Genomic DNA, 25448 nt, shown 5'->3' with positions numbered 1-25448 from the left:
CTATGGCTGGGCAGAGAAAACCCCAGACTGCCTCCTGGGGCAGTCTTTTGGATTAAGAGTTTCCATGGAGACTCTCCTCTCATCCTGGGAAAGAGTTGGCTGTCTTCCCCAAGGGATTAGGGCCTTTTCCATTATTCTAGTAAAAGCCAGAAGCTGCTAGGCTGGCTGGTCCATAAACAAACAGCCACCTCTGCTGATTTTACTTCCCAGAATGCAGTGCTTCCCCTTCATTTGCATGGTCTCACTTTAGGATAGCTCAGTAGATCTGTTTTAAGAATGAAGCCCTTTCCCCCTAATCCTTCCTAGTTTGTCTAATTCTACTGCTTTCTTTGACTCTGCTTCATTTACATAGCCTAGACCTGTCCCCTAACTAGGATGGATCTCCCCCTCTCCATCACACACAGAGAGACACTGCTCTCCCTTGGTCCTGGGGTGTTTATTGTCTCTGGTTGACTTTGTGACTGAAATGCTCTGTATTCTACATTTATTTATTTTTTGTAATTACATTAATATTATAATGTTATGAAAATTTTTCAATATAAATATCTTCTTTAAAAGAAAGAAATATGGCTGTTTCTGTGTGTATCTAAATATCCAGAGAGAGAATCTGAGAACCAAAATATTCGCTTGCCTTGAGCTCCTTCAAGCGAAAGAACTACTGTTTTCCCCCTCCAATTTTTTTCCACTATAATAGCTGTTAAGATCCCGAGACAAAATGCAGAACCCTCCTAACGCTCACTACGGAAATTAAGAACACCGTACCTCTCCCCGCATGCGGAACTTACGCGAAGCGTCCGTGTTTCCGACGGCGGGCAGGGTACAATTTTGAACGTTACTCCAAGAAGACGTTGAGGGGAGCGTAATCACCGACGGACTCATAGGGATCTGTGTGGAGCAACTGTTCCGAGGAACCCAGCAAGAGTTGAGAAAGGAGTGGGGCGTGGGGGTGTCCCGGGAACCCCCAGGCGCGAGGCAGCGACGAGATCCCTACGAAAGCAGGCGCGCGCCGCAGTGGGGGAGCCAGGCCGCTTCGACCAGTGACTGAGTGACGCGTCCCGCCGGCGCGCGCTGTGAAGAGATGAATCTGGAACGCCTGAGGAAGCGGGTGCGGCAGTACATCGACCAGGTGAGGCGGCGCCTTAGGGGGCGCCCTCTGCCCTCCGGCGCCAGGCAACGACGCTGCTGCTGCTGCTTGCGACTGACCCCTTTAGCGAACCGCCAAGACGACATGTGTTTTTGGCACAGTCAGCGCTTACCACCCGCCCCTTGTGAAAATTGACCATCAGGGGCCACGTGTAGGGTGTGTTTATGTGGCCTTTATGTCAACATATGCGAAACAGCCCAAGGCCAGGATTCCTCCCGCTGGGTGACCTATTAGGAAGCCATGAGCCATGACAGCCAGCCAGGGGGGTGACATAAATGACGAAAAGTTCCACTGGTTGAAGTAGTGTTTGACATGAAGTCGTGTCTGACATGCGGCATTAAAAATACAGAAGGCACTGCCTGCAGGGAAGGGGATAGCATCCCTTTTCTCAGCTGTGTGTTTAAAGTTGTTGGGGTTTTTTGCTGTTGTTTAAAATGATTAATAAAATGTAGTCGAACTTACTCTAATAAAATGTGCTCTTAGAGTTTATTTCAATTTTCAAATTTGCTTTTTGAAAACGGTTAGTAGGAGCAGTGCTTATATTCTAGTGGTTTTTATTACTGGCTTTCTGATCTATACAGTGACTAATGACCCAGAAGAGAAGTATATGCGGTAAAAATAACTGTTTATGTAATGATGTTAGATCAGAGTAGAGGGGAAACCGAAATTTCAAACCCCTTTTCAGGCAGAGACACAGCTTATGGTTCTGGGCAAGCCATTGTCCTTCAGTGTCAGTTCCTCATCTCATATTAAATTACCTGTTTCTCAGAACTGCAAAGGTGAACAAGATAAAATACAAAATGCTTTTGTCTTTAAAAGGTGATTGATACTCCTGCCCTTCAGACTTTTTATTATATAAAATGTAATGTGAGATTGTTACTCAATTTCTCTCAAACACTAATGTTCATTTAGTGAACTTGTATACTACTAGTGAACTACTAGTAGTATGAATTCACTAAAATGTGTTAAAAAAATTTCCTGTTGCCTAGCAACAAATCTGAGTATTAAAATAAGCCAAATTGAATTGCTCTTAATAACAACAAAAGCAACCCACTAATGTGCCATTTCAGGCTATAAGGCTAAGCATGATTACGTAAAAGTATTTCTAAACTGATGAATATTCAGAATCTAACAGATGGTTTCTCCTTATTGCCTCCTTCCCAGTGTTCTCCTTTGTTTAATTAATATCTCTGTCAAAATAAATCATCTGCATCGCTGGGACCAGTCATCTTTTTATTTTATTTTAAGGAAGGAATATTCTTTATTTTAAGAATATTTTATTTGTGTGCTCATATTCTTTGCAAGGTTTGGATTTCAAGGAACCCAGCCTGAATTGTAGGAAAGAAGCACCCAGCTAGAACTGTAGGCGGAAATGACAATTATTAATTATAAGAACAGCCCTGCTTTATCAGGCCCAAGGCCCATCTAGTCCAGCATCCTGTTTCACACAGTGGCCCACCAGATGCTGCTGGGAAGCCCACAGGCAGGAGCTGAGGGCATACCCTTTCTCCTGCTGTTACTCCCCTGCAACTGGTATTCAGAGGCATCCTACCTCTGAGGTTGGAGGTAGCCTGTAGCCCTCAGACTAGTAGCCATTGATAGATGGCTTCTCTATGAAGTTATCCAAACCCCTCTTAAAGCCATCCAGCTTGTTGGCTGTCACCATGTCTTGTGGCAGAGAATTCCACAAGTTGATTATGTGTTGTGTGAAAAAGTATTTCATTTTGTTGGTCCTAAATTTCTTGGCAATCAATTTCATGGGATGACCCCTGCTTCTAGTGTTATGCAATAGGGAGAAAAAATATCCACTTTCTCCACACCATGCATGATTTTATAGATCTCTATCATGTCTCCCCGCAGTCATCTTTTTTCTCAACTAAAAAGTGCCAGGTGTTGTAGCCTTGCCTCATAAGGAAGGAGCTCTAGTTCCCTGATCATCTTGGTTGCCCTCTTCTTCACTCTTACCAGTTCTACAATGTCCTTCTTTAAGTATGGTGACCAGAATTGTATGCAGAACTCCAAATATGCATCATAGTTTTGTATAATAAGGGCATTATAATATTAGCTGCTTTGTTTTCAGTCCCCTTCATGATGATGCCTAGTTGGGTTGTTTGTTTGTTGCCCCAATATGCATCACTTTACACTCGCCAAAGTTGAACCACATTTGCCATTTTGTCGCCCGCTCCCCCAGTTTGGAGAGATCCTTTTGGAGCTGCTCACAATCCGTTTTGGATTTCACTACCCTAAATAGTTTGATGTCATCTGCAAGTCTGGCCACCTCGCTGCTTACTCCAACTTGTAGATCATTTATGAATAAATTAAAAAGCACCGGTCCCCGTACAGATCCTTGGGGGACCCCACTTCTTACGTCCCTCCATTGTGAAAACTCTCCTTTTATACCTACCCTCTGTTTCCTGTCCTTCAACCAGTTAGCAATCCACACATGTACTTGTCCCCTTATCCCATGACAGCTAAGTTTTCTCAGGAGTCTTTGATGAGGAACTCTGTCGAAAGCTTTTTGGTAGTCCAAGTATAGTATGTCAACTGGATTACCTTTATCTACATACCTGTGACATTCTCAAAGAACTCCAAAAGGTTTGTGAGGCAAGATTTACCTTTGCAGAAGCTATGCTGGTTCTCCCCCAGCAGGGCCTGTTCTTCTATGTACTTTACAGTTTGATCCTTGAGGATGCTTTCCATCAATTTGCCTGGAACCGACATTAAGCTAACTGGCCTATAATACCCTAGATCACCCCTGGATCCCTTTTTGAAAATTGTTGTTACATTGGCTACTTTCCAGTCTTCCAGTACAGAGCCTGATTGTAGGGATAAGTTATATATATATTTGCAAGGAGGCTGGCAATTTCACATTTGAGTTCTTTAAGAACTCTTGGATGGATTCTGTCTGGCCCTGGTGTTTTGCTAGTTTTTAATTTTTTCAGACAGTTTAGAACATTATCTCCTGTCACCACTATCTGACACAGTGCTTTAGCCTGAGAAACCCGGTTCAGGAACAGGTATATACTCAGTATCCCCTGCCATGAAGACAGATGCAAAGACCTCATTTAGCTTTTCTACAACCTCCATATCCTGCTTAATAATCCCTTTCACTCTCTCATTGTTTAACCGTCCAACTGCCTCTCTGGCAGGTTTCCTGCTTCTGATGTATTAGAACATAAGAACAGCCCTGCTGTTAGGCCCATCTAATCCAGCATCCTGTTTCACACAGGATGCCTCTGGGGAGCCCACAGGCAAGAGGTATGTGCATGCACTCTCTCCTGCTTTTGTTCCCCTGCAACTGGTATTCAGAGGCATGTGTCTCTGAGGCTGGAGATGGCCCACAGCGACCAGACTAGTAGCCATTGATAGACCTGTCTGCCATGAATCTGTCTAAGCCCCTTTTAAAGCCATCTAAGCTGGTGGCCATCACCACATCCCATGGCAAGGAATTCCAAAGACTTATTACACGCTGTGTGAAAAAGTACTTCCTCTTGTTGGTCCTGAATTCCCCAAGCTTCAGTTTCATGGGACAACCCCTGGTTCTAGTGTTGTGAGAGAGGGAGAAAAAATTATCTCTGTCTACCCTCTCCACTCCATGCATAATTTTATACATTTCAATCATGTCTCCCTCTTTTCCAAGTTAAAGATGCTGTAGCCTAGCCTCATAAGGTAGGTGCCCCAGGCCCCCTGATCATTTTGGTTGCCCTCTTTTGCACCTTTTCCAATTCTGCAATATCCTTCTTAAGATACAGTGACCAAAGCTGTACACAGTACTCCAGATGTGGCCACACCATCGATTTGTAGAAGGGCATTATAATATTAGCATTTTTATTTTCAATCCCCTTCCTAATGCTTCCTAGCATGGAATTAGCTTTTTTCACAGCTGCCGCACACTGAGACGACACTTTCAATGAGCTGTCCACCACGACCCCAAGATCTCTCTCCTGGTCAGTCACTGACAGCTCAAATCCCATCAGTGTATATGTGAAGTTCAGGGGAGGGGGGATTGCCCCAATGTGCCTCACTTTACACTTGCTTACATTGAACCACATTTGCCATTTTGTCACCCAGTCCCAAGAGATCTCCAAACTTCTATTTAAATAAGTTTTTGTTATTCCCTGTGATGCATTTAGCTAAATGTTCCTCAAACTCTCTTTTCACCTCCCTTATTTTCACCTTGCATTTCTTTTGCCAGAACTTGTGTTCCTTTCTGTTCATTTGGGCAGGCCTTCCAATTTCTGAAATAAGTCTTCTTCCCCTTTATAACTTCCTTGACTTTACCTGTTAGCCATGCTGGCTGGCATCCTCCCAATTTTGGTGGAACTTTTCCTCCTTTTCGGTATACATTCTAACTGGGCTTCTAGTATTGTGGTTTTGAGTAAACTCCATGCATTTTGGAGCGAAGTGACTCTCCTGATTTTCCCTTTAATCTTTCTTTTCACCATACTCCTCATTTTGGAGAAGTTTCTTCTGAAATTCAAAGTGTCTGTGTTAGACTTCCTTTGTGATTCTCTCTCTGTATATATGCTGAATTTGATCGCACTATGGTCACTGTTCCCTAAAGGGTGCATGACAGTGACATCATGCACGAGGTCTTGGGTGCCACTCAGGATTAAATCCAAGGTCGCCTTCTCTCTAGTTGGTTCCATGGCCAACTGTTCTAGGGCATAGTCATTCATCGTATCTAGAAATTTTGACCTCTTTGTCATTACCTGACTGTGAATTTACCCAGTCTATGTGTGGGTAATTGAAGTCACCCATTATTACTGCCCTGTCTCTCCTTGACATCCTGATTTCCTTCTGCAACTCCCAGTCACTGTCAGTGTTTTGTTCCAGAAGGCGATAGCACGTCCCCAGTAGCACATTTCCTTTCAGACCTTCTATTGTTACCCACAGAGTTTCTGTGGAGGACTCCGGTCATTCTAGGTTTTCTAGCTTGTTAGATTCTATCCCTTCTTTAACATACAGTACTACTCCACCTCCAAGGCACCCCTCCCTGTCCTTTCAATAGAGTTTATATCTATGGATAACAGTGTCCCACTGGCTCTCACTGTTCCTCCATGTTTCTGTTATGCCCACTATATCTATTTCTTTGTTAGCAACCAAGCACTCCAGCTCGCCCATTTTGGATTGGAGGCTTCTGGCATTGGCACATATGCGCCTATACACTGAGTATTTATGTATTTAGATTTATATGTCGCCCTACTCCCATAGAACTCAGGGCGGCTTACAAGAAAACATATACAACAACACAATTTCATAAACATATATCTTACATAGCCTCATAAATTCCATATGACATAATAACGAAGGATTACAAGATCACTTTACGACCAGCTGTCTCAGTGACTGAACACTCGGCGGAACATTTCAGTCTTACATGCCTTACGAAAGGCCAACAGATAATGGAGAACTCTGATATTATCCGGGAGACTGTTCCATAGAGTATTTGATGTGTGCTGTCTTTCTTTTAACTCTTTGATCTCTTTGACGAGCTAGCACCGTCTTCTGTCCACTCTTTATGTGGTTCTACTCTGTCCCCTTCTGTTTTATCTGAATCTTTTACACCGTATTTGGTTCAGCAACTGCCATATCCTTTAAGGTGTGTGATGGTGTAAAAGTGCTCCTGGACCCAAAGCTCTCTCTGGTTTCTCAGGTTGAGGCAGTGGCCAGGAGCGCTTTTCAGCTACGTCCATTTCTAGAGGTGAATGAGATTAAAACAGTGGTACGTATGCTGGTAACCTCCAGACTTGACTATTGTAATTTGCTCTATGTGGGGCTGCCTTTGTACGTAGTCCGGAAACTACAATTGGTACAGAATGCAGCAGCCGGATTGGTCTCTAGGACAACATGAAGGGACCATATAACACCGGTGTAAAAAGAACTGCACTGGCTGCTGATATGTTTCCGGGTGAAATACAAAGTGCTGTTTATTACCTATAAAGCCCTTAATGACTTGGGTACAGGCTATTTAAGAGAGCGCCTCCTTTGTCATGAACCCTCCCACTTTTTACAATCTTCTGAAAAGGTACGGTTATGGATGCCACCAGCTCATCTGGTGACAACTTGGGACCGGGCTTTCTCTGTGACTGCCCTGGAGCTTTGGAATATGCTTGCTGAAATAAGTGCATCTCCTTCTCTATTTATTTTCAGGAAGACCCTCAAGACTTTCTTGTTCTCGCAAGCTTTTAATTAGAATTTTAATAATTTGTTTTATATTGTTTCTAACGTGTTTTATGTATTTTAACTTGTAGTTCTAATGTGGGGATTTGTACACCGCCCAGAGATATACATATCAGGCAGTATCAAAATATGATAGATAGATAAATAATTGTATATATATATATATATATATATATATATATATATATATATATATATATAAATATATATATATATATATATAAATGCTTATATCCTGCTCTTCCTCCAAGGAGCTCAGAGTGGTGTAGATGGTTATTTTTATCCTCACAACAACCCAGTGAGGTAGGTTATCCTGACTGGTCCAGAGTCTGACTGGTCCACACTGGTCCAGAATCAACCCTGACTGGTCCAGAGTCACCCAGTGAGTTTCATGGTTGAATGGGGATTCGAACTCCAGTCTTCCTGGTCCTAGGCCAGCACTCTAACCACTATGCTATGCTGGCTTTCAATTTATGTGCAGTCTCAGGAAACTCCCATACAAATAAGGCAAGCAATTCAGAGTTACATTCAAATAGTAAATCAAGGCAAGAATAACAGCTTACAATAAGCTTTTCAAGGCAAGAGCAATTAGCTCAAGGAACGCCCCTTTTGATCTAACCCTCCCTAAATTAATGGTTCACTCAGAGAATAACATGTTCTTTACCATATAATCCCTTGCAGAGAGACGTGGGATAGATGCAGGCCTCAGTTTGGCTAACTGGGCTTTTGGTTCTGGTACTGGGCAAGTCACCTGGGCTACAACCAGCGTGGTGTAGTGGCTAGAGTGCTGGACTAGGACCGGTGAGACCCGAGTTCAAATCCCCATTCAGCCATGAAACTAGCTGGGTGACTCTGGGCCAGTCACTTCTCTCTCAGCCTAACCTACTTCACAAGGTTGTTGTGAAAGAGAAACTCAGGTATGTAGTACACCGCTCTGGGCTCCTTGGAGGAAGAGCAGGATATAAATGTAAAATAATAATAATAATAAACATAACAGCAGCCCCTGAAGAACTGTCAGAGCCATCATCACCAGAAACCTCCCAAGAGACTTCTCACCCTTACTCTGGATCCCAGGCATCCAAATCATCATGCCCCAAGACTGCCCACTGGGAATCTCCACACAAATCTCTGCCAGCATAATCACAGAATGACACTCAAAAGGCCAGCATAAGGTCTGCTTTCTGACCTGGAATGTGGCAGGTTGGCACTCCAGCTGCAGTGATGTCTCTTTCAATGACTTCCTCACTGGATATGATGTCCTATTGGTACAGGAAACCTGGGCAGCCGAGGACCTCACACTCAACGGCTTCAGCTCATACTCATTGGGAGCAGAAGCCAGTGCAGGAAGGGGCAGACTTAAAGGTGGACTGGGAGTACTAGTCTTCACTATCCTGTGTGAAACATCAACAAGATTCTCCTCATTTGATCAACCCACTATGGCTGTAAAAACCCACTTCAGTCACTGTACCTTTCCAGTAATCAACATCTACCTATCCCCACCGAAGTGGAAATCCCAGGTCAGGAAATTGTGGTCTGATCTGGAATGCTACATAACCGACCTCTCTACCTTCCCCAATGCATGCATAGTAGTAGGCAGCAACTTCAATGCCAGACTAGGCCCTGACGTTGTTACTTTGTACACATGCTACCAGTGCTACCCACCCAACCCGGAAGTAGCTATACTCTCTTCATGCATCACTCAGACAGGAAGCCAAATTATACAGGACTCTGCCTGGCCCAAATAGCCAGTAGACTGAACCTCCACATCCTAAACAGCTCCCTTGAAAATGACCACACTGCTGAATTTACCTTCTGTCCTGGGAAAGGGATTAGTGTAATTAGTTATGCAATACTCTCCAGAAACCTCCTCCAATTCATAGACCACTTCGAGGTCACACCTAATTTGACAGTGACCATTTTCCAGTCTCCCTGTGACTAAAACCTTCCGTTCAGCAGGCCCACACCAAGACCCTATACCATCCACAGATCTTACCAGCAGGAAGAGCTTGCCACATCAGATGGTCACCACAATTGGACAAAGCAATAGTAGAACAACTAATTTCAGAACATTTCCTCCAACTGAATCCTGGAGAGCTACAGCTACCTAGTGCAGGAACTACAAAAGCATCTAACTCACAAAAACACACCTCGCCTCAAGCAGCACCTGCGCCACTCCAAACAAAAGAAAGGTCATTGCCAACTACAACGCCTAGAAAGTGAAGGCAAGGATCTTCATCTGCACAAGACCTCCTTAAGCAGAAGAGGCAATACAAGCAACTTCTCAAATACAAGAAAAGAGACACTATGAAAGACACCTAGACAAGTCTCATCCAAGCAGTCAGAACCAACGTCTTGGCCCTATTCTGGTACATCACCATGAATCACCACAGCAATGGACCGATGCACTTGGACAGGTGCATTCCACCAGAGGTCTGGGAAAGACATTTCAGAGAACTGTACAGAGATAAAGTAGGGGACTATAGATGTCCTTGGAGCAATATAGAAGACCTGCCTGCCTGGCCACTGGTGAAACCTGCAGAGGTCAAGGACCTGATCTCCCAACTTAGACCTGGGAAGGCACTTGGGGACGACCTAATCCCTCCTGAGCTGCTAATAAAATAACTCATGGTGGGCCTCCATCCTGGCCTTGCTGTTCACATTTATTGACAAGCACGGTCATATCCCTAGGGACTGGGGGCTAGCAGTCACTGTTCCCATCTTCAAAAAAGGTAGGAGGGATGACCCAGCTAACTATAGACCCATCAGCCTCATCAGCACAGTCAGCAAGCTCTACACCAGATATTTGTAGTGGAAACTAAAAGTCTGGCTCAAACTAGAAAAACTCCTAGTGGAAGAGCAGGTCGGATTCAGGGAGGGACAATCCACCATTGACCAATGCTTAGTGCTCCAGCAGTGAGAAATATCCCACCCACAATGCAGTTTTCCTGTATGCTGCCTCCATAGACCTCAAGTCTACATTTGATTCCATCTCACGAGCTTAGCTGTGGGAAAAATGGCATGCCTCTTCAATCGATTAGTGCCCGATATTTCTCATTCATATCTTTCATGACAGCATGACCCTGAAAGTCAGATGCAACCCCCAAGGTCATCTTACAAGCACAGTCTCTACCTGTAAAGTCATTAAGCAAGACTGCACACTTGCTCAGCTCCTATTCAACTTCTACATAAATGCCATGGTGGACCACTTAAACAACTTGGACTTTCATCCCCCTCCCTTAAGCTGGCAGAAAAACACATTTCCATCCTGCTTTATGCAGATGACACAGCTATTCTTTCCAGGACACCCATAGGTCTCAGAAGAGCATTGAAGACTCTTGCCCGATACTGCATGGAGGACCATCTGGAAATAAACTATCATAAAACATGGCCTTTCCCAGAAGACCAAAGACACACTCCTGGCATATAAATGGGAACACAATTGAGCCTGTTTCATGCTTCAAATACTTGGGGGTGGCTTTCCACGAATCCAGCACCAGGAAAGCCTACGGTAGCTATGTCACCCAAAACACCCAGAGGAGCACTGCTGCCATGCTAAAATTCTTCTGATCAAGAGTAAATACCCTGCAGCCCTCAAACTACTTGAAGCCAAGTTGCTGGCACAACTTCTCTACATAGCCTAACTGGACCCCACTCCAACATTGCCCCTCTGGAGCTTGTCCCATCCAAATTCCTAAGAACAATATTCCAAGTACCTTGCTGTGTTTCTAGTGCTGGCTAACAACTAGAGGCAGGCCTGGAGAAAGTGGAGGCTATATGACTATCCATAACTATTGGCTAAAACTATCCTTCCTTCCAATGGGCCTAGCCACCCTCTCCCCAATGCTGGAGGACCTATACCAATCTACTTGGAAGCAAACAATGCTGGAGAAGCTAACATCTCTCGGGTTCTCCCCCCCCCCCACTACTCTCCTTGGGCCATGAGCAGGCCAGGATGCTTCTTAGAGTGCATAATGGACGCAGAGCACCAAACTGATCTAAGCAGAGCCACAAACCTCACCAAAAGCCTAAGTATATAGTGGCACCCGCTACATACCTGGCACAGCTAGATACCTAGCACACCTAACCACAGAAGAGCCTTCGCCTTAGTTTCCTGCAGCACCCTTCCATCAGTTGTGTTAGATACAAGAAGATGCCCTTCCCCAAAAGACCATAATAAAGATTGATTGATTGATTGATAATTTTTCCTTGGCTCATAATTTGTTCATTTTAATCCAATCTGTAATGTTACATCACTGACATTGTATTAGCAACTGGAAGGTTCTTTCACCAGGAGAGTGAAAAGGTAAAAGGTAAAAGCACAAAAATTAGTTGGGGAATTAGACAGCAGGATATTTCTAAATGGAAACATATGAAGTGTTCTCAGAAATGCTGATTTTCCCCCCCAGTGCCCTTGGCAAATTGAGATTCTCAATGATAATATAAAACCAAGTACTTTCGATAGAAGCTTAAGGACTACAGCAGCTATTTCTTCTATAAACACTTGTTTCTCTCTCTCTCCTGAAAACAGCAACAATATCAAAGTGCTCTGTTTTGGGCAGATAAAGTAGCTTCACTGTCTCATGGTAAGTTTCAGGTTTTACATTTAATTCTATAATTACGATTTTATAATAATTTAACTTCTGAACTCTTTTGTAATTTCCCATTAATGAGCGTTTCTATATCATTTTCATTTTTAAAAAATTTCCTCTAAATGCTGTCGCTTAGTCATTTAGGTCTTTGATTGATTGTGCAACATATGTACAGGCATAATCTCAAATAAAGAATTGGAATGTGCCAGAACCATTAGATACAGTATCCAGATCTGGTTTATGTTGCTGCAAAATGTGTTTGACATTTAATTCCCCAGTGTAATGTATCTGTTTCCTGTCACGTGGTGGCTGATACACATGACTGTCCAAAATTTCAAGAACTTAGGTTGCAGTCCTGAACACACTTACCTGGGAGTAAATTCCATTGAACTTAATAGTATTTATTTCTGAGCAGACATGCATAGGCTAGTGTTGTTAGTTTATATATCAATGAGTGTAAAATATTGTAAAAAGATATATAAAATTCCAAGAATTGAATTTAATTTCATTGTAAAACCTTTTTTTTTTAGATGGATGAAAATATGAATATTATATCATAGTTTAATTTCTTCACTATATATATTTTAAATTCAAAAGTAAATATACCATTATTTCTGAAAGTACTATGTATTAAATATATCCTATATACTCAATATCAGAGTCATGATATTTATGAATTTTGGATCACATTTAATAAAGCTGTGTGGTTATCTTTAGAGGAACCACAAGACATCTATTGGTTGGCTCAGTGTCTTTACCTCACCGCTCAATACCACAGAGCAGCACATGCCCTTCGATCAAGAAAACTAGATAAGGTAAGATACTACAGACAAGTCTTGCTGGCTTCACTTTTTAGCTTTTTGTTTTACAGTTTACTAAGCTGGACATTCCCAAATTTTCTAGTTCTTCTGCCTACCTTGGAAACTAGACAATAAACTCCTGTTTGTATACATGAAAAATTTGCCCTATGATGAAACGATGTCACTTATAGCTAAGTTAACTTATGATATATGTGAGACAGATCAACATACACAACATAGGCATGCAGGAAAATAGGGACATGAAGAACTGTTGAAAGTGTCGTTGGTTGGCTGCATGGATAAAATAAGTATCTGACGCTGTGGAAGCAATGGGAGTAAAGTTCAAAATTCGTACAGCACAAATGGTAAATCAAATCACAAAACCATATATCCAGAGGTATTTTGCTAAAACAGACAGTGGATAGTCAAGTTATGGAAAAACAAGCAATGGAAAAAGATTTGTGTTGAAAGTACTCCTGTTTCCTAAATTGTGTTATTAATGCATAGAGAAATAGGATTCTTTCAATATTAAAAAGCAGCAGCATCTTTGTAGGCAGAAGGGAGAACCCTGAGAGAGAGTGTTCAGTGATAAAGGAAATGGAATAATTGACTGAAGGTATGTAGAATGGATCAAAGGGGTTGGATGAAAAACAATTAGTGGGAAATATCGAGAACCAGTGAATAATATGAGGTATATTCAAGGTCTTTACTCTTAATAAATTAGCCCTTTCCAGAGTACAAAATAATTTGAACAATATTTATTTCTCTCTTAGTTATATGAAGCATGTCGATATCTTGCTGCTAGATGTCATGTAAGTATTTACTTACAGATGAACCATATTGCAGGAAACCACATAGCAGAAGCTGCTATTATTGTTTATATACAGTGTTTTAACACAAAAAGTTCTCAAAGCACTAAACACAGACTATGCTAGTATATTTCTGATTAAGATAGAAATTTGAAAATACGAATGTTTTGAAATTCCTAGTTTAAAATATCCCACAATTTAAATTGTGGCTTCAGCTCTGTAATAGTTCATATCAAATCTGTGCTAAACAAAGGCTCAAAACAGTTAATATCAAACAGGAAAATATTGTTCCCTTTCCTGAAAACTCACTTTTAAATAAGACACATTGGTTAATATCCTGACTAAATTTATTCAAGGCATACCTAACTTGGCCTTTTACAACCATAAAAATACAACATATACCACTTTTCAGCAAAAGTTACCAAAGCAATTTACATAGATGAATGAATGAACGAGATGGATTCCTGTTCCCAAAGGGCTCACAATCTAAAAAGAAACTTAAAATAGACACCAGCAACAGTCACTGGAGGGGTACTGTGCTGGGGGTGGATAGGGCCAGTTGCTCTCCCCCTGCTAAATAAAGAGAATCACCACTTTTAAAAGGTGTCTCTTTGCCCAGTTGGCAGGGGCTAACTTTTAATTTGGGACTTCCTCAAGTAAATGTAGTCAGGATGTCAGCTAGTGAGAGTAGGGGCACAAAAGAAGAGCAACAAAAGGACAGAGAAAAGGATGGGGGACTATCTCTGAAATACGTTTGGAAAAAGAATCTATAGAGATGGGGTGGGACTAAAGGAGGCAGAAACCAGTTATAGAGAATAGGGTAGGCAGGTGGGTTGATGGAATTGAACGCATGAAGAGAAGGTTGGGGATTTGTAAGTTCTTGTAGATTTTTGAATTTTGGTTTGAGGTAGTTGTAACAACCATAAGATAAGTGGGGTGGTAGTGATGAAGCTGTTATGGAGCAGGTACTAACTAAGACATATAGTCTGCAAATGTATCTACTAATACAAATTCTCATCATCTTTGCATGACTACTTAAATCAGAAATGATTATATTCTTAACTTTGACTTTCTCTATTTAGTATGCTGCAAAAGAATATCAGCAGGCTCTTGATATTCTTGACATGGAAGAACCAATCAACAAAAGACTGTTTGAAAAATATTTTAAAGATGAAAGTGGACTGAAAGACTGTTCCAGTGATTGGGAAGTTTCACAATCCTCCGTGAGTAAAAATTATGTACACACACAGACATGGTAGTTCAGTGATTATAGTTAGAAGAATAGTTAGAGGACGTGGCAGCAACAATTATTGACATCTTCTCCATTAAATCTTAAGATCTTGACTAGATTAAAATAGAGCAGTGTTTCTCAACCACCGGTCCCTGGACCGCTGCCGGTCCCCGAAGGGTTGAGTGCCGGTCCCTGACTGGGAGTCAACCCCCCCCCACTGAAATCAAGGCACTCACTTACTCAATTTTGCACATGGCACGGAAGAGGAAGAGTATCACGGAGGCGTGGGACCCTTCTTGTGCCTTGCCTCCACGTGCTGCTGAGATCTTCCTACAGCTATCTTATTCCCTATCTTTACAGCTTCAAACTGTATGCGATGCGGGGGCATGGAGGAAAAAGTATGGCAGTGGGCGCCACTTGAAGGGCTGCTGGTTCTTGCATGCTCATTGTTTGCAGCCAAAGGTTGGTTGATTGAAACCCAGCTGCCTGTTGTGGTCGAGGAGCCTTGAGAGGGAACGCTGTTTCCCTCTTGCATCAGTGGGGCTTGCTTGTATGTTGTTTTCATTGGCCCCATGTAGCTTTTGAATTTTTCTAATGGCCCAACATCCCCTCTCCATTGAGTAATCACAAGCACCTCCACTCCAGACATACTGGAGACAAATTTGTTCACCCAGGCGTTTAGATTCAGGGGTTCTCAACCTTGGGTACCCAGACGTTGGTGGACTTCTACTCCCATAATCCCCAGCCATAATGGCCAAATGCCATTGTTGTTGGGGGTTATGGGAGTTTAACTGAGGGACCCAAGGTTAAGAACCCCTAATATTCCATGTTTGCAAAAGATTCCAAATTTAATTATTTTAATGCTTATATTATTTTCATTCTAAACTGCCCAGAGATGCAAGTTTTGGGCAGTATAGAAGTCTGATAGACAGACAGACAGACAGACAGACTTGAAACCCCTTTACTAACTGCTGGTCCGGGAAACTGCGCATGAAGAATGTAGCGGTCCTTGAAACTCTGCACGAAGAATTTAGCGGTCCTTGACTCCAAAAAGTTTGAGAAACACTGAAATAGAGTATTTTATATTTACAGGGGTTCCCACGGTGTGTTTTCAAATTGTATGCATGCTTTAAAAACAACAAAAACAAGCCACATGCCCACATCTTAGAGGCTACATGAGTGCTCATAGTACAGGCGTGATGTACCCACTAATTGACTAATTTTATAATTAATGTTTAGTATATTGTGTGTACAGTCTACTGGAAGATAATCAGATCCCTCATGGATGAAATGGTGTTTTACCTATCAGGTTTGATTTGTGCTCAAACTCAAATTGCAAACATTGGTTCAGTCTCTGACCTCCAACCATATTTTCCCACCAGATCAAGAGCTCTATTTGTCTTTTGCGGGGGAAGATCTATGATGCCCTTGATAATAGAACCCTGGCAACATTCAGCTACAAAGAGGCCTTGAAACTTGATGTTTACTGCTTTGAAGCTTTTGACCTTTTAACATCACACCACATGCTGACAGCACAAGAAGGTTTGTTTTTTCCTTTTCAAAGATACAAGAAATCTCTATCCATTGAACAAAATGTTAAATTACATCAGCTGTTTATTAAAGATACCAGCTGACATCCTAACTAATAAAGCACCGACGCAATAAGAGAAGCACCATGTAGCACCTGTGCTTCTGAAGAGTTCCAGCTTAATGCTGTACTGGTGATGGTGTGTGTTGTGGGGTGGGGGTTTAAACTGCCTTTCCTTCCCTCAGAATTCTCTGTGTCACCCAAAAATATGTCCCTGAGAGTTATGTGACCCTCGGGGATATATTTTTGGATGCCATCGAGTGCTTCCTGGAGGAGGGGATGTCATCAAATTCTGCCCCCACTCCTGAGTTAGCAGTGGAGCTGAGTTAGCTGAACATCTTAGAAGCACTGGTTCTTCATTAGTCAGGATGCCAGCTGCTTTTAAAAATAAACAATAATTGCTGGATAGAGCTGAAATATGTGCTGCTGTCTTGGCTATCTCAGGCCACCATTGCTCTTGTATACACATATGAAAAGAGTAGTTCTGTTACACTGTTGCATCACAGCAGTGATGCTTAGGGGAAGGGCTACACAGGGAGGGAGTAGTTCAAATGGTTAAATTTAGTTCTGAAAACTGTAGTGTAGGATACAGATGAAAGGAGGCAAAACCTGCCCCATATCCCGAAACTGGAGTCACCAGGAATAGGGAAAAATTTAGCTTCCATCCCCATTGAATCACTGAGCCAGTACTCTTTTGTGTTCTATATAATTGAATGACTAATACTTTTTATGGTGAAGATGGAGCAGGGCACTTCAGGACAGTGGTGGAGTAAGGGTTAAACCTGCTCACCATGTCTTAAGATTGAGTGATGAACTCCACTGACGAAATTTCTTCTGGGTGTAGTGTAACTTTGTGAACAGAGTGCACTGCTTTATCAATGCACTGAGATGGATTGCACCCTGATCCATTCCTTTGAGTCCTTACAGCATAATGACCTTCTCTCCACCGCTTCTTTGATGTTGTCATTATGGGCATTTCACAAGTAATAACAAAATCTAGTCCTCCAACTGACATATTACTCCTGCTAGTTTGGTTTTAACATCCCCTGCATGGTATAGACTATATAAAACAGTGGCTCTCAAACTGTGGGGCATCCATCTCCCTTATTGGGTTGTGGAGTGTGTTGGGGAGAAGTTCCTGGGAAGGGGAAGTTCTTGAGATAGGTGAAGCCTTTCTCTTCTGCTAGTTAAGACTTGGATAGGTTGAATGCCCCCTGGCAAAGTACCCTCACTGATTCACATTAGGATTGTAGGCATAACGGTATCACTATTATCACATTTTCCTGAGCAGAAAGTACAGGACGAACTCTTGTGTTAATATCTAGTGAAAGTTCTTGTGCCTGACCCCACCCCCACTCCTAAAAACCAAAGATGTCCTCCTGTTCTATTCCTCTAATGCTAGTGTAGTACTCTAGTTCTCAGATTGTTGCATGCAGCAGCCGAAGGCTACCTGAAACTGCATGTTTATCTCCACATATTCTCTTGTGAAACAGATTATTGGTGCCAGGGATGGGGCATGAGGTATAGGAAATTCAGAAGTAGGGCTAAGCTGAACAAGTTCAAGAGACACTGCTATAAAACTAATGTGATTATAAAATATGTTTTGTATCCCTTTGTGATTGTACTTGGTACTTATTGTGCTGACTTTGCACAGTACCCAAGATTTGCTGCAAATAAATGCAAGGGGAAAGATGTGCCAGTGCTGCTTCAGGCCACTATCTCAAAACATTTATTTTGTTTATTTTTTAAAAGACTTACTTTCCCATCCCAATATATGTGATGCTTAGTTTGCAGTGAGATATATTGCAAATTGTAGATCTATCTAGAGAATTGAGAGCACTTAGATACTTCTTATATTTCTCATCTTTTCCAAGGGTGGGTGGGGAGAAAATAAGCAATTTTGTACTGAAGTTCAATTTCAATATTGATATATTCAGAAAAAGAGCTTCTTGAATCGCTACCTCTTGGAAAACAGTGCACAGAAGAAGAACAAGTATTGTTACACTTTCTGTTTGAGAACAAACTTAAAAAGGTAATAGACTTATTTTAACATACGTTAAACCCTACCTTGACATTAAATATAAATTTGATTATAAGATCTAGTTACATACTGCTTAGTATATAGATCTAGTTACTTACTCTCTAGTTACATATTGTTTTTTTCATCAGGTTGGCATCAGTCAATATTGGTTACTTCAATGTTGGACATAAGTGAGAGTTATATGGCTGCCTAAAAAAAGTGAGCTAGATTAATTACTCTGTGGATGGAGAAGAGAGCAGGTTTTTCCTCTTCCATTCCCAAAAGAAGTTCAAGTCAATTTTAAGTCTTGCTTTTTGAATAGGTACTCCTTTTCATTCATCTTCAACTAGGAGAGATTAGTGTAATATGTGGACGTCAGCTGTAAACAGAGATTGCCTTATTGCAGCCCATGGGATCAGGATACTAGTGGTAGGATTTGACTGCAATTTAGAGGGTTAAGTGTACAGCTGGGTGCTTTTGTATATCTTTTGTCCTCAGTTTAAACATTTGGAGTTTTAAAACACAGATCTGTACAAATGTAAGTAAAAGCACTCGGGAACACAGATGGTAAGGGCTTCACTCATTATTTAATAACAACCAATGTCCATATTAAACTTTGATACAAGTACTGTAGCATGCTACATAACTATAATGGAATTTTAGAATATGTATTAATCTCATTAAGACCTTAGTGAGAAGACTTTCAAAATTATGACTTTCTCAGCTGCTGGATGAGGACATCTCACATGGGTTATCCTTCCAGCATTCTCCAGAGGCAGGACAAATAACTTAAGTCAAGCCTTTAGAAGGCAGGGAAGGATAGCCCCTCACAGTTCACTTTGTCCTGCTACTGCTCCAGAGAAGGAACTCCCTTGTTCTTTTCTAAGTTCTTCCTTTGTTGGTTCAGTGTTTATTGTGGGGTTTTTCCTTAAGCTTCTAACTGTTTCTCCCCCCACTTGCCCCCTCCCCCCTCGTGTGTGTGTGTGTGTGTGTGTGTGTGTGTGTGTGTGTGTAACACTGCTTTACTTCCTTCCTTCCTACTTTATCCCTCTCCTCCCCTCCCATCAGGGAGTGGAGTTCTACATATTTTGCTCCCGAAAAGGAAGAAAACTGCAGCATTCAATCTATCTGGTAAGCACTCAACACCACAAGTTGCTAGTGCACACCACTGGAGGCCTCTCTAAATGAGGCCTGCACCAGGTCCTTGCCAGAGCTGCAGGTGGGAAGGAAGGGTACAGACCCCATAGAGTTCTCTTCGGGTTCTCCGTTCCATGAGAAGACATGTGTCAGGAAGCATGATCGCCCTACAACCCCATGAAACAGGGAGGAGAGCCCAGGCGTCCAAACCCTCAGTGGGCTCAGTGGGGGTTTTGCAAGGCTGGAAAAAGCTGCAGGCGCCACCACATAAGCAGCCGTGCTGGGGAAAAGACAAGTTGACACCACAAAACCACGGGGGCACCATTAGTGGCTAACAGAGACTCTGCAGCATTTGGAGGATAGCGGGGAAATCCCAACTGGCGGGAACAATCCTCAAAGGCTGGAACCAGTTGAAATACCAGCTCTACCCCCGTTTCTATCCTCCCAAGGTGCCTCAACACCTGGTCCTTCTCACCTTACATGTCATGGTTCCTGGGCATGTTGGAAAAATCCTTACAGCAACATAAGCCCCTCAAACCTCCTAACACTCACAAAAAAACACCATATGCATGAAGAGGTGTCTTTATCCTCATCTGATGACTCCTCTTCTTCAGCCACTTCTAACAGTTCCCCAAAAAATACAAAGAAAAATTATAAGCGTAAGAAGACACAAACATCTAAAAGGCTTAAAAAGCTTGCATGTAAAGCAAAATGCAAAAGGGCTGACTCAGCTCACTCATTAGTCATATCTGAATATGATTCCCCAGACCGCCACCCTGGGAGGCCTGCTGAATCTCTATTGCTCCTGGGACCCAATAATCCAGTGGACACCCTGGTGGACATTCATGACAACCTAGTCCAGGAGGGGGATTCTAAGGAGGAAGGGGAATGATCTGACTGCTAACCTGTGGAGCTGCTTTCACACTCACACAGACTTTTCCCATCTGATAACTTCTCATAGTTGTTTTACAAAGCCCTACATACTCTAGGGCTTCAACAAGCACAGTCACAGGAACAACCAGTCCGTCAAAGGAATCACTGGTGCTACCTACGACCTCATATGATGATCTCCTGTTCCCTTTTCCTGAAACTTGCAGTGAAACATGAGTGGCAGGCTCCATCAGCACATAAAAATACTTGCAAATAAATTAGTTGCAAATAAATGTTATAGTTTTGTTCCCTCAGCTTCAGCTATGTTACAGACACTTCCAAATGATGCTTCTGTGGCAGCATTTACTTCAGGCATGGTCCTACCATATGGGATGGGGAATCCACTTTGAAAAACCCCACAAAGAAAGAACGAATCTCAACTCAAGAAGACTCACAAATCAACCTCACTCTCCATTAGAGCCTCCACTACAGCCTCAGTCATATCACAGACCTCTCTGCTATGGATGGATGAGCTCCTCCAGTCACCACCTCCTGATCCTACCAGACAGAGACAGATCCTGCTAAAAATCCAGAAGGCCCAGGCCTACATTGCAGATGCAACACTGGACGCGGTAAGTTTCGCATCACATTCCACAGCATTGACTGTGGTAGCCAAACACACATTGTGGCTCTAGCATTGGCATGTGGACTGTGCATCATGCAACAACTTGACGGCCATCCCATTTGCATCCTCAAAGTTGTTTAGGGATGAGGGACTGCAGGACAAGAAAAAGGCCCTTCCATCAGCTACGCACAGGGATGACAGATTGCCGGTGAGAAAGTTTTTTCAGGTTTCATCTCAGGGATAGAGACATGAGGCAACAATGCTCCCTCTGGAACAGACGTTTCCAGCCAAGGAACAAAGGCCCCAGACAGCGGTTTGGACAACAGCCCAAACCTCTACAGGCTTCCTGACTTACCAGATCTGGGTGTGGGAGGCCACCTATTTCACTTCTTTCGTGCCTGGGCGGCCTCCATTTCTGACAAATGGGTCCTGGACACCATCATGCACGGTTGCAAAATAGAGTTGTCAGTCCCCCACCTCCTGCCCGCCCCTCTCTCTGGGTCTAGCAAGGAATATGTGGTTAATTCGTGGTTGATTTTAAATTGTTAAATTGTTTTAAGTTTTTGTATGTATTTTAACTTGTTTTATACTATTGTTAACCACCCAGAGACTAAAGTTTGGGGCGGTGTACAAATGTAATAAATAAATAAAACCCAAGACCTGCTACTGGAAATAAAATACCTACTAAAAATCTCAGTGATAGAACCAGTACCAGTACACCAAAGGGGCGAGGGCATATCCTCTATTTTGTTTACTGTGCCCAAAAAAGATGGCTCGTTGAGAACTGTGTTAGACCTAAAATACCTCAACAAATGGGTAAAGCAGAGAAAGTTTTGCATGGAGATTCTTCGCTCCATTGCAAAAGCTCTACGCTGATCACCTAGCATTGGTGGATCTGACTGAGGCGTACCTCCACGTATCTATACACCCAGAGTGTCATCACCTATTTCGCTTCATGTACAATGGTCCACATTACCAGAACACCACGTTGCCATTCGGCCTTTCCTCAGTCCCAAGGATCTTTACCAAGGTCCTAGCACCATGGATCCACACATCTCGGACTTCAAAATATCAGAATCTTTGCATACCTGGAAGATCTACTCATTCGGTCTCCATCATCAGAATTGGCAGTTCTGAACCTCAGTACCACATTATGCACCCTGTCAGTTCACAGGTTCCTAGTCAACAGAGCAAAGAGCCATTTGACTCCATCAGCACAAATAAATCACCTTAGAGTTCTCATAGACACCCTACAGGACCGCCTGTTTTTGCCACAGGACCATGTCCTCAAGATTCAGTCTTTCATCCAACACATCCTGGCCATGTAGAAGGTTCCACTCATCACCCTGGCACAACTACTGGCTTTCATGGTGGTATCCTTTGAAGCAGTCCTGTGGCCACGCTTTCATCTTCATCAACTTCAGTGGTTTCTCCTACCACATCAGCAGGCGATAGCTCAACACCAGCAAACCAAAGTGCAATTACAACATTCCATCAGGGATTATTTACGCTGGTGGCTTCATCCTGTTCACCTATCCCAAGGCAAACCATTCCTGGATCATCCCAGGATCATTGTCATAACCGATGGAATTATGGCGGAGGGGGCACATTGTCTGCATTATTTGGTGCAAGGCAAGTGGACACCACAAGAAGCTCAACAGAGCATCAACTGGCTGGAACAGAGAGCTATACGCCTTGCACTGTGAACATTTCAGACCACAATCCTCCACCGTCATGTGTTGATCAGAACCGACAACACCACAGTGAAAGCACACATGAACCGCCAAGGAGGAAAACTTCACCACAGCAAGTTTGTGGTTCCTTCCAATATCTCCAGACCTCCTCAGCCAAGGTCCAGTGCTACACCAAGATCCAGAGTGGTTCATGCTTGCCACTTGGCGACTGAGCACAACATCTTGAAGAGCCATGACTATGCCTCCAAAGTCTTGGACACCATCCTGGCATCCCAAATGGCCTCCACCAGCAGGATATACCAGAGCACACGGTGTGTATTTCTCTATTGGTGTCATCAACGTAAGTTGGTGGTTGAGAAGTATGGCATTGCAGAACTCCTGCTGTTCCTTCAAGATGGTCTGAACAAGGGCTTGAAGGCGAACTCCATCAATCATGTGGTTACCCTGACCAAACTGTTGTCTCCATTTCCATCCGCATCTCTGGCAGTTCCTGAGAGGTGCCACTCTCTCTTCTCCTCCAGTCATACACAGATTCCCCTCATGAGACCTCCACAGGGTCCTTAGGGTCCTTCATGCACTTCCATTTAAGCCATCCCTCTCCATAGCTTGTCATTCAAGTTGGCGTTCCTCATTGCCATTACTTTGGCTAGGAGGGTATCCAAACTAAGAACACTGTCATCAAATCTGAGATTTTGTGTAGTTTCCTCAGACTCAGTTTGGCTGATCCTGGACCCGTCAGTCCTCCCCAAGGTGGCATCTGTCTTTCACTGTTCCCAGTACGTCGTCCTCCCTTCATTCTGTCCGAATCCTACCCACCCCAAGGAAAAGGAACGGCACAAGCTGGATGTACACTGCTGCCTCAAGATATACCTGTCCAGAACTTCTTCCTTCAGGTCCTCTGAGGCACTGTTTGTCTCATTCCTGCCATCTTCCATGGGACAACAAGTGTCAACCACCATTATTGCAAGATAGATCAAGGCATGCATCACACTAGCCTACGAGGTTCAACATCTGCCTACTCCTCTCAAGTTAACAACTCACTCTACATGATCAGCTGCCACATCTACTGTATCCTCTACAAATGCTCCAGTGGCTGAAATCTGTAGAGCAGCCACGTAGTCTTCTCCAACCACATTTACCAGGTATTACAAAGACATCCGCAAGTCCTCTCAAGCCACCTTTGGGAGATGTTTTCTTCAACATATTCTTCTGCCCCAGTAGCCAGTGATGCCCCTCTTCCTGGGTCTGTTTGCTGTGGTACAGCCCATGTGAGATGTCCTCATCTGGCAGCTGAGAAAGGATCATTGGTCACTCACCATGAGGGCTCCTTGCAGCCAGATTTGAGGACATCTTGACCCACCTGAGGGGCATCAGCGTCTACTGGTATGCACTTCCTTTGTTCTCTGTCTGGTATTCACCTTTCTCTTTATGTTTTTCTAACTGCTTGGCTTGACTAACTGGGAGGGGCTATCCTTCCCTGCCTTTTAAAGGTTTGGCTTAATTGATTTGTCATGTATCTGGAGCATGCCGGAAGATGACCTCAAATCTGGCAGCAAGAAGGCACCTTCACAGTGAGTGACCAATGCTCCTTTTCCTCATGTTCTATGATGGTGCAAAATATGAGAGCCTATGTACCTCTAGAGTGGATTGTGGATCTGAGCCATGACTTGGTTATTTCTTGTCTTTCAGTATAATAAACCCAGTGAAACATTGATTCCTGAATCTGTAGATGGTCTACAAGACAATCTGGATGTTGTAGTGTCTTTAGCAGAAAGACACTACTACAACTGCGATTTCAAAATGTGTTACAAGCTCACTTCTGTGTAAGCAGCTTTTGTTATAAAATAGTACTTATCTGACATAACTTTATGAGTTAATCTCAATCTGTGAGTGATTTATTAAATATGTATTGTGGAAGCTAGCTGATATTGTGCTATTGTGTTCTGCATACTAAATTGGTTAATAACTTCCTAGCATTTATCTCTCTATTTAATTTAAAACATAATATATTGTATAACTGTGGCCTGTGCTAAGTTCTATTCATTTTGGACATATGTGCAAGGAAATAACTGGAAAGCTTCAAGTAGTAATGCACTATCTGGGGTGGTATGAGTCTTGTGGTACCTTCAGTTTGCTTGCTACATTTCTCTGGCAATTAGAAGCTCCAAAGGAGGGGTGAGAGCCACTGTTTGTAGAGCACATAGTATAGGCACACAAAAACACTGACCCCTGCAGTTGTGTGTGTTTTAATCGTATCATTATTTTCTTGCAGGACATATTTGATTACATAGTTTCACACAGGATTATTTTCATGCTTTAATAAAACAATTGCATTATATTGTAAAGATTTAAAATATTGTAATAGGCATCTAAAGCAGGGCTTGCACAAAAGCACAAGCCATTTTCCCCCACCCTTTCCTTCTCTCTACAGCTCCCTGAAAATATATTCTTGAGAGTTGAGGGACCTTGAGGGTTGAGGGACAATGCGAAATACAGCACAGGTGGCTGCAAGGGGAGAGGGGAATTCCTGGAAACTGGATGGAGGCACCTTCTGTATTTGGTAATGAGGTGTTTCAGTTAGTTTTACAAGATTTCCCCCACTCCCCCTGTAGCCACCTGTGCTTCACCTTGTGCCATTGCCAAGGTTCCTTAATCCTTGGGAAAGGACTTCTGAAGGGGGGACTCACAAGATAGCAGAGAGGAGCAGGGGCCTAGAAAAAATGGCTTGTGCCATTGCTTGCGCACCACTGTGGATGCT

General features: G+C 42.9%; 2 protein-coding genes across 3 annotated transcripts in view; one reads left to right on the top strand and one right to left on the bottom strand.

Annotated features, from left to right (window-relative positions):
• Positions 1–865, bottom strand: part of RASA3 (RAS p21 protein activator 3) — a 302321-nt gene extending 301456 nt beyond the window's left edge. Inside the window, exon 1 of the mRNA XM_053309444.1 lies at positions 763–865. The gene's annotated coding sequence lies outside the window, so the exon portion shown is untranslated. The remainder of the gene's footprint in view (positions 1–762) is intronic.
• An 8-nt stretch (positions 866–873) lies between these two features.
• Positions 874–25448, top strand: part of CDC16 (cell division cycle 16) — a 39513-nt gene continuing 14938 nt past the window's right edge. Inside the window, exons 1-8 of one of the 2 annotated variants that reach the window (XM_053309447.1) lie at positions 874–1126; positions 11856–11910; positions 12634–12731; positions 13490–13528; positions 14608–14748; positions 16139–16298; positions 18282–18376; positions 24380–24513. In XM_053309447.1, the coding sequence (XP_053165422.1) occupies positions 1079–1126; positions 11856–11910; positions 12634–12731; positions 13490–13528; positions 14608–14748; positions 16139–16298; positions 18282–18376; positions 24380–24513 (770 nt within the window). In that variant the 5' untranslated portion in view covers positions 874–1078. Of the gene's footprint in view, positions 1127–1151; positions 1301–11855; positions 11911–12633; positions 12732–13489; positions 13529–14607; positions 14749–16138; positions 16299–18281; positions 18377–24379; positions 24514–25448 lie in introns of those variants that run through there. The other variant, XM_053309448.1, reaches the window with a different exon arrangement.

Source organism: Hemicordylus capensis, chromosome 3, assembly GCF_027244095.1.
Source record: "Hemicordylus capensis ecotype Gifberg chromosome 3, rHemCap1.1.pri, whole genome shotgun sequence".
Taxonomy (NCBI): Eukaryota; Metazoa; Chordata; class Lepidosauria; order Squamata; family Cordylidae; genus Hemicordylus; species Hemicordylus capensis.
This window is presented reverse-complemented; position numbering and strand designations above follow the sequence as displayed.